At 55.7% G+C, this 13,565-nt stretch overlaps 1 protein-coding gene across 1 annotated transcript in view; it reads left to right on the top strand.

Annotated features, from left to right (window-relative positions):
* The first annotated feature begins 9,798 nt into the window (after positions 1-9,798).
* The window catches only part of MAPK8IP1 (mitogen-activated protein kinase 8 interacting protein 1), a 10,296-nt gene continuing 6,529 nt past the window's right edge, over positions 9,799-13,565 (top strand). The window contains exons 1-3 of the mRNA XM_017858152.1: positions 9,799-10,271; positions 11,389-11,494; positions 13,442-13,519. Of these exons, the coding sequence (XP_017713641.1) occupies positions 10,201-10,271; positions 11,389-11,494; positions 13,442-13,519 (255 nt within the window). The 5' untranslated portion in view covers positions 9,799-10,200. The remainder of the gene's footprint in view (positions 10,272-11,388; positions 11,495-13,441; positions 13,520-13,565) is intronic.

Raw genomic sequence — 13,565 nt, 5'->3', positions numbered from 1 at the left:
TAGGCCCGTTGCATTTCAGAGAAGTAAAGGGTGAGTGTTGTGTGGAGGAGGAATAGATGTACCTCCCCCATAAATCTGACCCCTAGTTGGTGGGGAGGAAGAGGCCGAAGTCACTGCTCCGGGCCTAGAGAGGGAGGCTTAGACATACCCCATTGTTTCCCCATCTTAAGAACTGGCGCCTTCCCCTCTCCTGGGGCACCACCCAGCCAGCTCCAGCTGGGCTGTTGGCGTCAGCCCCTCCTGGGAGCAAGGGGTCACTGGCTCCCAGGTCCTCAGGTGGGCAGAGACCCCTAGGGATCTCTAATGGCATCATCAAATCCAGAAACCTTCCCCAAGGCCATGAGCTGAGCCGGGAGGATCAGAGGAAGCCAGATGGAGGAGGCCAGGCCTGAAGGCTCCAGGGCTGCAGCTCTCTGATAATGCCTTAGACTCACAGGCTGAGGTCTGAGACTGCATCTGGCATGGCACATGCGGCCTCCATGCAAATACTGCCTTCTCACCTGGAGGCCTATGCAGTGGAAGCACATGGGGCTTAGAGGGACCTGGGTTCAAATCCTAGCTCCACTACTTTCTAACTGCATTACCCAGGCAGGTTTTTGTCCTCTCTGGGTGCCATCTGTTAAGTGGGCTCATTAATATTGATTCTTGCCTGGAAAGGAGAAAAAGCACATCAGGTCAGTGTTCAACAAGCGTGTCAGCCCCCACACTCGCAGACAATACTACGGCTCGCTGCTGTCCAGAGCATCTTCCCAAGGCCCCTCCCTTAACCCTCATAACTGCCCCAAGAGAGGGTAATGGTCTGCCCATTTTATAGACTAGGTGATTGAGATTAACAAAGGCAGGGTGGCTCATCTGGGGACTCCAAAATAGTCAGAGGCTAAGGCCACACTGGGACCCAGGTCTGTGCGTGTTCAATCCTCTCTACCTCCCGGCCCTGCCTCTGGCCCAGTGGGCAGCTTTTCCTCCTCAACCTGCTTCCCCAGGTGTCATGGATGCTTTAGTGAGAGGAGCTGAGGAAGCAGACACCAGCCAGTGAATGTGTGGCCAGCTCTGCGGCACATGGGACAAGGGTGGCAGTAGGCCACGAGGTTGAGGCATGGGCTAGCCCTCTGGGACATGGTGGCCTGGCTGCGGAGACAAGGCCAGTGTGTGGGAATAATAAACGTCAGTGTCTCAGGCCCTGCTGGCCTGCCCCACTGCTCCCGAAGCCCCCGCTGCCCTTTCTCCTGGCCGCCTCTCACTGTGCTTGGCTGAGCTCCACTTAACCCTGGGTGGGTGGGTAGTGCTTTCTTGTGGCTCTTTGGTGGAGTCATGGATCCAACTGGCCTGGTTTTGGATCCTGGCTGGCCCTTCTTAGCTGTGTGCCCTGACACTGGGCATTTAAGCCTTCTGAGCCTCTGAGATGCCAGCACTGGCCCCTGCTCAGGATGGTCCTAAGAATCAGATGAGATAACATGTGTTGAGTGTTTTAAGGGCTGAGGAGAGCCGCCTGTAGGCAGGGCTGTGTGTGTGCACACACACGCAGGTGCCTTGACCCCCGGTGCCCACTGTCAGCTCCCACAAGACACAGGGGTTGTGTACCCAAACTTTGGTATCCCTGTTGCTCAGCACAGGATAGTTACTCAATAACAGTGGTAAGCGCTGACATTTGGAAGGCACTCAGTTCACCCAGGCACCATTCTAAGAGTTTCATATGTGCAAGAGTATTTACCCCTCACAATAACTGTATCAACAGAGCGTTGTTATTATCCACACTTGCATGAAGAAACTGAGGCAGAGGGAGGTTAGGTAAGTGGCAGAGCTTGTAAGTGGCAGGCAGTCTGATGTCAGAGCCACCTCAAAAAGAAGGAGCCCTGGAGTATTGGAAGAGCATGTGTGGAGGGGTGAGCATGTGGGCCTGACCTGAAGGAGTGGGAGCATTCATTTGTTGGTAGTTGGCTGAAATAAATACGTGTTGATTTTTGTTCTGATTATAGAAATGCTCCAGCTGGTTATAGTGGCTGGTCACCTTTGGGTGTGGTATGGGACGAGGGATTTTCGCTTCGTATTTTACATACTTTTTTTTTTTTTTTGAGACGGAGTCTCGCTCTGTCGCCCAGGCTGGAGTGCAGTAGCATGATCTTGGCTCACTGCAACCTCTGTATTCCGGGTTCAAGCGATTCTCCTGCCTTAGCCTCCCAAGTAGCTGGGATTACAGGTGCCCGCCACCACACTCGGCTAATTTTTGTATTTTTAGTAGAGATGGAGTTTTACCATGTTGGCCAGGCTGGTCTCAAACTCCTGACCTCAGGTTATCCACCTGCCTCAGCCTCCCAAAGTGCTGGGATTACAGGCGTGAGCCACTGCGCCCAGTGTCATACTTTTACAGGTTGAGTATGCCTTATCTGACATGCTTTGGACCAGAAACGTTTCAGATTTCTAATTTTTTTTGGATTTTGGAATATTTGCATATGCATAATGAAATAGCTTGGGGGTGGGAACCCAAGTCTAAACATGAAATTGATTTTTTCTTATATATCTTATACGTATAGCCTAAAGGTAATTTTATATAATAGTTTAAATAATTTTGTGCATGAAACAAAGTTTTGATTGCAACCTGTCACATGGAGTCAGGTGTGGAATTTACCGCCTGTGCTGCTATGTTGGTCGCGAACATTTAGGATTTTAGAGCATTTCAGATTTCAGGTTTTTGGATTAGGGCTGTTCACCTGTATTTGACTTCTTATTTTATCATGAGTATAGGTTACTTCTGTGTCTTACAAAATAATAAAAGAAAATTCAAAATTGAAGTGATACATGTTCATTATAAAGAAAACTCTAGAAAAGAGAATTTAGAAATTTACACAGTGGAGACACTGGCACTGGGTAGGTGGGACAAAGAGGAGGGACAGAGGGACAGTTCACATGGGAGGAACAGCAGAGACAAAGGGGGTTTCATGGGCAGGAATGGAGCGAGCGGCCTGTCTGTGGTGTGTAGAAGGGGAATCTTGGATCAGAGAGAGACCTTAGAGACCAGGTCATCCAACCAGCTCCCTCCCCTTATGAAGAAACAAGAGAGGGCGAGTGCTCCCCCAAGAGAACACGGCAAATTAGTGGTGAAGCTGGGACAGAGCTGGGCCACGGCTGCCTGGATGGTTTCCATCTGCCCCACCGCCCTGCCTCAGGGATGAGAGATGAGGCCACCCAGAGGCTTCTTCCTTCATTCACTCAACAAACATTTGCACGTTGCCTAGGTCACCAGGGAAACACTGCAAAGGCCAGACGTGGGCCTGGCCGTCGTGCTGCTGGTGTTGTAGAGGGACGACAGACAAATGGACAGACGGCTTTACAGATGGGCTGGTGGGTGTGATGATGGCTCAGGTCAAGGGACCCAGGCTCAGCGGGTCAGGACAGACCCCCCAGAGGCAGGACATTTCAGCTTAGGCCTGGTAGATGCATAAATATCACCCAAGGGTGTCACTGGAGTGAAGGGCTGAGACCAGAGCCGTGGGCAGGGTGCCTGGTGCGCAGTCTGCCGGGAGGGTGGAGAGCAGGATGTGCAGGAACTTGTAGGCCATGTGAGGACGCTGACCTCTTCACTGACAGAGGAGCCGGCAGGGGGTTAGGAAGGGAATGACAGGGTCAGACGGATCCTCTAGGACAGGGGCGTCCAATCTTTTGGCTTCCCTGGGCCACATTGGAAGAAGAATTGTCTTGGGCCACATGTAAAATACACTAGCACTAACGATATCTGATGAGCTAAGAAACAAAAACAAAAAATCACAAAAACATCTCATAATGTAGCAAGAAAGTTTACGAATTTGTGTTGGGCCGCATTCAGAGCCATCCGGGGCTCATGCACCCATGGGCTAGGGGTTAGACAAGCTTGCTCTAGGAGGATCACCTGGCTGCTGGGTAGAGAGTGGCCGGGGGCCTAGCCATCCTGCTGGTAAAAAGGAGGGACAGGTTCAGGGTGTGAGGAAGAGTTAGGGGGCAGATTAGCCCACTTGGTGAGGAATAGGGAATGGAGAGGCAGGAGTCTGGGATGAGGCTGGGGCTCCTTGGTGGGTGGGGTGTCCAGTGGGAGACCAGAGGGGTGGTGGGCAGTGTGCGGAAATCATGTGGGGACCCGCTGAATTGGAGACTGGGGATCATTGGAGGACCCAACTGGAGGATTCATACAGTCAGTTGGTTTTGGGTCTGGAGCTCAGGGGAGAGGATAGGGCTGGGGCCAAAGACCCTGGGAGTCTGAGTGTGGAGGGATGGCCACCGAAGCCTCAGAGAAGACACCACTGCCCAGGGAGACTGAGCAGAGGGCAGGAAGATGGCCGGCCAGTGGCCTATTCAGCCAACCATGTTTTGATGGAGGTGAGGAGGTGCTGCTGGAGCTACCTCATGCCCAGGACTGCCCTGGCCTGGCTCCTGATGGACCTTGGATGTGGGGGCAGAGAGTGTTGACTTGCCTCACACAGCCTGGCAGTGGCCAGGGCAGAATTTCAACCCCAGGTCGCTGATGGCAGAGCTTTAAAGTTCGTCTCTGGATTGCTGGAAATGAGCCACAACCCACTTCTAACCTGGGGCCCCCATGGTTCCCACAAATTGGGTCACAGCCACCATCCACACGTAGTTCTTAACCATTCTACGATGCCATCTTTGTTCCCTGGCCCCACTCTTATATTCATTCCAAAATAGCAGGCGCATCTCTGAGTGCCTTGCCTTGTTCCACCACTGCAGATGCCAGTGGAGAGCTGGTGGCTCCTGCTGTCATGGTGCTTGCAGTGCCTCTTTAATAGGCACTGATTTAGCACCTAGGGTATGCAGGGTCTTGGGCTTTGTGCATAGATTGGAGCGAAGGTAGGGAGTCGGTGCCCAGGTGAGTATGATGGCCCCGCCCTCAGGAAACTCACAGCGCTGGGGAGGGCAGGCAGCCCAGCAGCAGACGGGGAGCCCACGCTAGGCTGGCGTGGCCCAGGATGAAAGTCTGTGAAGGAGAGCAAAGGAGAAAAAAGCGCCCCAGATTCTACCCCCATCTCACAGCTCACTGTCCACGTGAGTTTCTTCCTGTGTGCGATTCATCCTGGGGAGACCACTGGATCATATATTCTGTCTTTTTGCTCATTTTATTAGTTGCCATTTTGCACCTTAATACGCAGACTTTATCATGTTCATTCCAAAAGACTGCGTCACATTCCGTCCACTGATGGTGACGGTGGAACCAGCCCCCTGGTGCTGGCAACGCAGGTGTTTTCAGTTGTTTGCTATGATGAGGAATGAACATCCTGTGTGTCCCGGTTCTTCTCCAAACAATGTGGGATTGTTTCCTCAAAGCCATTTCCCAAAAGTCGAATCACTGGATCCCAGAGTTCTTGCAACGTATCGTCACGAAGATGTTTAAACAGATCAAACAACGTTTACCCCAAGTGGGGTTGTCCCTCGGGGCTCGTTTCTTTGGTTGGATTCAGTTCTCGTTGGAGATGACCCCCGTCCCCGTATGGAGGTGGTCAGGAAGGGAGTTCCGACCCGAAGAACAAACCCAGCCCAACCCCATGTTCACCCAGAGCCGGGTGATGGGGGTAGAGAGAGGGCCTGAGAGGGATGCTGGACCTGGCTCATCCCCACCCCACCATTTCAGCCAGTGCCATCTTCCCGGAGGACCTGACGTCCTAGTCCAGACTCCGGTGTAGGTGGGAACACAGGAAGTTGATTTGAAAAGTGGACTGACAGAGATTTCCAAGGCAAAAATCCAGAGAGCCCCGGGACACCTGTGGTTAATTCATTCAGCATTTGTTAAGTACCTATTAGGCACCACACATGTTGATCGAAACAGATATGATCCCACCCATATGGATTAACTGACTCCAAGGGGAGGCCACCACGGGCTGCATAACCCAAAGGTAAAATTACAGTGATTCGGAACCACAGCCAGGAGGGACTCCAAGAGCCCATAGCAGGGCGGTTTGGCTTGGTCCCAGAGGTCAGAGAAGGCTTGCAGAGGAGACCATGCTACTGCTTTAGGAGCTGCGTTACTGGGGAAGGAGATAAAGGAATGAGGGGACATGATGCTGGTTGGAGGGAAAGGAGGCTTTACAGAGCCTTCAGGCCACAGGTGAGAATTTGGGGCCCTTCCCACATTCTAAGGACCAGAAGAAGCTATTAAAGGGCTCTGAGCTGGGGAAGAGTGACCAGACCAGATTTGTATTTCAGGGTCAGCTTTGCTGTCATTGCCTGGTGGAGAGTGGCTGGTAGAGGAACCAGAGGGAGATGGGGAACCCACATAGGGTTGAGCAGCCAGTCAACAGGTGTCTTGATAACTCATTGGGAGCCAGCTTTGTTCTGAGCACTTAGAGGGCTGCAGAGAGGCAGGCTGGACCCCTGGACCACACGGGCCCTCTGTCACAAGAGAGGCCTGTGGGGCATTGTGGCCAGGACCCAAGGTCAATCAGTTGGCATCCTTACCTCACCACAGCGTGGCCAGGAATGCAAAGGCCGAAGAATGGCATCCAAACAGCCAATGCCTGGCTCAGATTCGGCCTTGCTCAGCTAAAGCCTCAGCACTTTACCACTTAACCCTTACTTTACATACACTTCTAACTCAGCCTACTACTGAGCTGAAATAGTCCATCAGAAAGGGCAGGACTATGGTCGGTAGAAATGCGACCAGGCAAGGCAGGGGAAAAAGGCCGGAAACCAACATCAGAACACAAAAGGCATATTTGTTCAGGGCCATTTAGGAAAGCGCAGCTCAGGGTGGGGTGGGAGCAGGGGCTGGCATGACCAGAACAGTGAGGAGCCGGCAGGGCCAAAAGCAAGGACTGAGGCAGCAGGGTAGGAGGAATCAGGTGAATGCAGGAACAGGGGCCTCAGGTAGAAGGGTCAGGGCGGTCTCCAGAGACCAAACTCATGGCTCAGAACCACCAAACGTTCATATGGATGACGTCTGAAGGATCACAGCACCCAGGATAGACAAGCAGGTCTGAAGGGTGGGCAGGGGCTGCTTCTACAGGAGGCTGCTGAAACTTCCAGACCCAGAGGTGAGGGAGGCCGGCCTGCGGAGGGCTGTAGGATTCAGTTTGGAGGCCTGCTGGTGCTAAGGCTGCCATGAGCAGGGTGGATCAGGCAGGACAGGAGGAAACCGCCCTCTTTTCCCCTTCCTCCCCTTCCTTCTCCCTTCCATCCTTTCCTCCCTCCTTCTTTCCCTCCTTCCTCCCCACATTGACCTTCCATGAGCCTTCAGGGACCAAGCATCTGTTTAGCCTTCTCTCCATAAAGGAACCCCCCAGGGTTTTGGCTGGGAGGCCAGAATATCTGGTTCTGAAAAAGAGGAAAGGGCAGAGTCTTGGATGGGGGGTGACTTGCAGAGGGGACTCTTTGACCAATCAGTCCCCCTGGATCCTGGGTAGTGACCTCCTACTCACACAAACTCCATTCTGCTCACCCTCACCAGCCCTCTGAGGTGGGTGGGCAGGGGTTGGTGGCTTCATCCTGTATGTGGGAAACTGAGGCATAAGGCACCTTATGTCTAAGCCTTAGTGTTCCTCATCTGTAAAATGGGAGAAATGGAACGAACCCTCTCCCAAGGTTGTTGCAATGAGGACTGAGAGATGCACGGCGTAAATGTTGGGGCCAGGATGGGGCAGCTTCAACAGGAAAGAGTCAGGATTGATTTCAGGCCTCCCGCTTCCAAGCCTGATGCGGTGATCATTTTTCCATCCTGCCTGACTTACAAGAGGCACCCAAAAGTTAGACAAATCATCCCCCTTAACCCGCCCCAGCAGGGCCAGGGATCAGCCATGGGTTCTCTGACCCCCAGCCCAGTATTCTTTCCAGCAATGCCCAGTTAAAGCCCAGTGCCCTCAGCTGTACAGGAAGATGCTGCTGTCCTTGCCTCACCCAGACCTATTGTCCAAGGAAGTGGGAATATCAGGTGATGTTGAAGGTGTGGAAATGAACTGAGAAGCCTCTAACCCAGGTCTAAGCCAGACCCTGCAGGCCCTGCTCCAGCCTGCAGTTCCAGAGGAGCAGGTGGAGGCGGAGGCTGTCCTTTGACAGACATCTAGCAGGCTCATGCTGAGCACCCAGTGTGTGCAGGATGAACTCGCCAGCTCTGCCCTCCAGGAGCAAGGGGAGGAAGGGGTCTTGATCACCTGCTGGGTACAGTATAGGGTCATCAATCAGGATGCTGTGTACAGGCCCCATCCACCTTTGGAGCAACCAGGGTTGGGGAAGTGGGTGTTTCTGAGGGAGGGCTGGCCCTGTCTGCTGCACACACTACTATACATCCAGGCAGATGGTGACATCAGCCGCATGCAAGGGCTGGGAGGGCTTCCTGGAGGAATGGGCTTAACTGAGCACTCTTCCAGCAAGCATGCTTTGAGAGTCTGCCATGTGCTCCATCTGAGCCACTGGGTTTTGACACAGCCGGCCACGGGGGCTACACATGGAGCTGGAGGCCTTGCCTGCAGGCACAGGAGCCTGCTGCTAGCAGTGAGCCTTGAGGGTTCCAAGTGGGGCGGGAGGGATGATGGCGTTTCTGGCAGTTTTGTCTGATAGTGGCAGGTGGAGTGGGATGATACAGGCATGGGGAGACTGAGGCAGACAGGCCAGTGGGGACATCTGGGAGGGCAGAGGCAGAGGCTGGACTAGGGCTTGGCAGTGAGGAAGAGGAGCCATGTGTGAGGAGACACAAATGTGTGCAGGGGGGCCGGGCGCCTTGGCTTATGCCTGCAATCCCAGCACTTTAGGAAGCTGAGGCAGGCAGATCACCTGAGGTCAGGAGTTCAAGACCAGCCTGGCCAACATGGTGAAACCCCATCTCTACTAAAAATATAAAAATTAGCTGAGCATGGTGGTGCACACCTGTAATATCAGCTACTCAGGAGGCTGAGACAGGAGAATAATTTGAACCCAGTTGGCGGAGGTTATGGTGAGCCAAGATCATGCCATTGCTCTCCAGCCTGGGTGACAGAGTGAAACTCTGTCTCAAAAAAAAAAAAAAAAAAAGCGCAGAGGTCACTGACAGAGCAGGGGCATTTGAGGGCACCTCTGGGTCAGCAGTCCTGCAGCTCTCCCATGCCATCTGAGTCCCAGGGCCTCCCCTTTGCACCACTGGCCTTCTCGGTGACCATCCGGGCAGCCAGTGTGAATTGAACACTTACTTGGTGTCAGCTACTGGGTTATTGTCCCTGAGCTAGAGATGCCACCCTGTCCTGGATGGATGCAGGAGGGCTGCTCTGGCTTCTGGGCCAGGCCCTCCTCCCCAGTTCCACCCCAGCTGGCCGGCCACACCCTCCCCATGGCCCGGGGAACCACCACCCTTGGGCTGCAAGTCGGAAGTGACCCTACAGGGCACCTTTTCCATCCAGCCCCCATTCCCCACCCCTCTGTGCAGTGCCCTCCAGGGGCTTCCAGGTTCTGTTTATGTCACTCCAAAGGGACAGGAAGCTCATTACCACCCAGCAGCCCTTCCAGCTCTGCTCTAAGGGCCCAAACACTGGCCTGCCCTTAGCTGTCACTCTGGCGCCTCCTGCATCCATAGGCCCTGCCTTCCTGGGTCCTGAAGGCTTTGAGCCCTGGCTGCAGGAGGAGACAGCCCAGATCAAATCCAGTTTGGATGCAGCCTGGGCCCACAGAAGCCTCCCAGATGAGGTCGGAGGGCTGAGCCTATGGCAGTGCGAACGGAGTGTTCATTCTTGAGGTGTTTGGAAAGCGCACCCTCATCTCCCACCTGGCACCCTGACTGGGGCACTGGCCCTTTAAAGCCAATCAAGCGCTGGCTTTTTGGGGGAAACATCCTAGATTTCTGCCATCTACTTACAAGCCTGGGCCAGGGAGGGGGGCCACCTCAGTCCCCGACAGGGGCATTGGAAGGGCAGGTGGAGCCAGTGGCATTGATTGAAGTAACCTGATCCCGTGAGGGAGGCGGCCACAGCGGCAGCAGCGCAATGGCCAGCCGGCCAGCTGGAGGAAGCTGCTTGCAGCTGAGGGCTGCGTTGGGAAGAGCTGGGGCTGGGACCCAGGTCGGCAGCTGCAGCCTCCTCTCCTGGCCTATCTATTTTTAACGAGCTCCCCAGGCTTCTGCAGCGGGCAGGACGCAGAAAGACAGGCCCAGGCGGTGGAGGCCAGAGGCCCCCAGCCCTGTCTTGAGCCCTGGCCCCCGCACCCTTCCGGGCATGAGAGGGCAGCCCTGGGGCCCCACAGCCCCCCTGCCGGGCAGGGCTCTCCATGCAGCTGGTGCTGAAGATGGATTCGAGCCCAGACAATGACAGCTGGTTGGAGGATCAATGGGAGCGCTGGTAGGGGCTACTGGGGCTGGCGGGGGTGGAGACCAAGCTGGGGTGAGCTCCATCGAGCTCAGGGTCTCTGTTTGGTCTGATTGAGGTGAGCGGCAGGGAGTCTGGGCCTCCTAGGTTCCCCTGGGGGCTAAGCCACCATCTCTCCTGGGTGACCTTGGACTCGTGGGTTTCCCTTGCTCTGTGCCTCAATTTCTTGGACTTATCTGGGAAAAGCCTCATACATTCTTCCCAACTTCCCAAATGTTCTACCCTCCAGCAAGCCAGGCAGAGTGCCCAGGACTAGAGGTGAGCAAGAGACAGGCTGCCTTGCAGTGGCTGGCCCAGCTCTGCATTCTGAGATAGGGACTCAGGGCTGGCCTAGGGAGAGGGGGGTTCTGGTGGAGATGGTTAGTGTTCTGGTGCCCTGGTGCTCTGAGCTGTCTCCTGAGCTTATAACACCTCTGGTTCCACCTGGGGCTTTTCCTGACCCCATGTGTGCAGCCTCCTGTTCAGGGTCCTTAACGATGGAAAAGGAGAAGATTTTGTGGTTGAAGAGATGAGACCACCAAGTGCACAGCATGAGGCTATAGTCCTTTCTGGAATAGGCTGAAACTACCCACACCAGATTTTCCTTCGCTTGTTCCCTGGGCCCAAGGGGCATGAGTCTTCCTGAGCTGGGGCGTGGGGCCCTCCTCTGAGGCTGCTGCCAGCGCCTCGGGCCTTGCTACTGCAGAGATTGCACTGGGAGCTCTCCTACTCCAGGCTTGCTGCTCTTCTCAACTCCATGGATTCTCCATGGTGAACTGGCCTTGGCACCTGCCTTGACCCTGGGAGGAGGCCCTGACCAGTTGGGCCTTCTAAGCACTGCCTGCTGGTTGGCAGCAGAATGACAACTCCCAGGGAGGAGCTGGAGTAATCCGGAGCCTCCTCTTCCACTGCCACCCTAGGAGGATTGCCTTTTGGCCCGAGCCCCATGCTCTTTCCCTGCCTGCTGACTACCCCCTGCATTGACACAGATGGACCCCAAATCCTGTCCTCTGGGGGCTGTGTTCGGCCTTCAAGAGGCTGCCCCCTGGAAGAGGTAACAGGGAGATAGCAGTGCCCCTGAGTTGTAACTTTGGCTTCCTGTCCCCACCAGGCTCACCCACGACATCAGCCTGGAGGAGTTTGAGGATGAAGACCTCTCAGAGATCACTGATGAGTGTGGCATCAGCTTGCAGTGCAAAGACACCCTGTCCTTACGGGTAAGGGTGAGCTCCCAGGAGCTCCTGCGTGGGGTGGCAGGAAGACTAGGGACAGGGGTAAAGGCATCCCCATATCGATAAAGGGGTTTCAGGTCTGGGCTGGCACCCTCATGAAATGAAATGATGTGCAAGAAACATAGGTATACTGCTTGGCATGTCTTGGGTGTACAATCAGAATTTTATTTATTATTATTATTATTATTACTGCTGCCGGAGACTAAGGCAGGAAGTAGCTCCTTCAGCTGCCCACAAGATGAGAGAGGTAGGAAGTCTTGAGACCTAGGACATTAACAATTAGGACCAGACTTAAGGGAGACTCAGGGCTATCCTAAATCCTTTTGGGAGCAGCCCTGGCAGAGGGCCTGAGGCAGACAGGGTGGAGTCTGGTGGAATCTGCAGTGCCTTAGGGCAGGAAGAAACAGCCAAGGCACTCCTGGAATAACTCCTGTGGCTGCTGGCTGCTATACACCAGACAGATGGCACTACATGGCTTCCCAGACCCTCTCTGGCCCCTAGTCCTAAAGGCCCCCACTGAGGAGTCTGCCGAGCATTGCTGCTGGTTTGGACCCCTTGGCTTTGTCATAGGGAAGATGACTGTCTCTTGTCCCCAAAGATCTGAATGCTGCCAGGAGGTCCCCAGCACCTGGGGAGCTGGGGTCAGATGGGGATCCCAACTATGTCTTTTCAGAGCAGGAAGAAGGGGCTGGCTAGGCAGGAAATGGAGGACAGAGCACGGGGGTTGGTTTTAGAGCCCAGAGCTCCTCTGAGCTCCCAAGAGGGCAGGTAGCCAGATATGGTGTCAGGAGAGCGGTTCCCATAGGAGCATGCCGTGTGCCTTGGGGAGGGGGTGCCTGTCTCTGTGTTGACCTCCTGCTACCCCCAGAGACTCAGTAAGCTCTGTCAGGCAAGAGGAAACCAAGGGGTGAGGATAACCCCCTAGTCCCCAGTACCCCAACCTTCCACTCTCCCGCCAGGCCAGGAAGAGGCAGAGGCGTCTAGATTTGGGGAATGGTCTCAGGGCCCTGACTTAGCTTCTCAAAGGTCAGGCACCTGTTCTGGACTCTCACCCTGCCCTCTCCCCCAGCTGCACTAGCAGAGCCTTGGAGAGGATTGCCCCCCAGCTAGGCAGGGCCCCCAGGCACTACTGGCCAGAGATGTGCCCCTGAGGGGCCTCAGACAAGCTCCAGTGGGCTTCACACACGTTCCAGTGAGTACTCAGCTCTCTTGGAGGCTGGGAGGCAGTAGTGTTGTCCCCACTCAACTGATGAGGGGCCTGAAGGGTCAGGGGATCTGTCCAAGGTGCCAGGGAGCTGGCGGCAGAACTGGAGCTAGGATGGGGCTCTGCATCTTCAGGGCAGACTCGTGGAGGGCCGATCTCGGGCTGGAGGGGCCTGGGCCGGCTGGCTTAGGACCGGGCTTCCACCGCCTTGGTTCCGGGGCCCCGCTCGCCCCTCCCCCTCGGCGTCCCCTTCCCATCCTTTTCAGGTCTCCGCCGTTCCTTGCCTGGCTGAGCCTCAGTTTTTCCAGTTTTCCTCAAGTCCCCTTCAAATACTATTTCCCCGCCCCATCCCTTGCCGCCCCCCTCCCTCGAACTCCTTGGCGACCACTGAGTCTCCATAGCAACAGCGGTGACTTCACTCTGGGCTCGGCTTACAACCCCAGTGAGGTCACCGGCCGTTGCCAGGGGAACGGGAGGGCGCAAGGAGTCCGGGGTGGGGACTGTGGGGAGGTGCAGTCAGTCAGAGGCACGGCTGGAGCGGGGAGGCGGCGGCCTCGCGCTTCCTAGCGGCCGGCGGGCGAGAGCGCCCCAGTCTCCGGCGGCCCCTGCTCCGCTCCCCTCGTGCCCCCTTCGCGCAGAAGAATGGACTCGCCCGGGAGGGGGGCGGTGCAAGCGGCCTCGGCCCCGCCCCGGCCCCGCCCCCTGACGCCCCTCCGTGCGCCGCGCAGCCCCCGCGCGCTGGGCTGCTCTCTGCGGGCGGCGGCGGCGCGGGGAGCCGGTTGCAGGCCGAGATGCTGCAGATGGACTTGATCGACGCGGCGGGGGACACTCCCGGGGCCGAGGACGACGAGG

The sequence above is a fragment of the Rhinopithecus bieti genome, unplaced genomic scaffold (assembly GCF_001698545.2).
Source record: "Rhinopithecus bieti isolate Rb0 unplaced genomic scaffold, ASM169854v2 scaffold_46101, whole genome shotgun sequence".
NCBI lineage: Eukaryota > Metazoa > Chordata > Mammalia > Primates > Cercopithecidae > Rhinopithecus > Rhinopithecus bieti.
The sequence above is the reverse complement of the archived record's forward strand: the minus strand, read 5'-3'. Positions and strand labels throughout refer to the sequence as shown.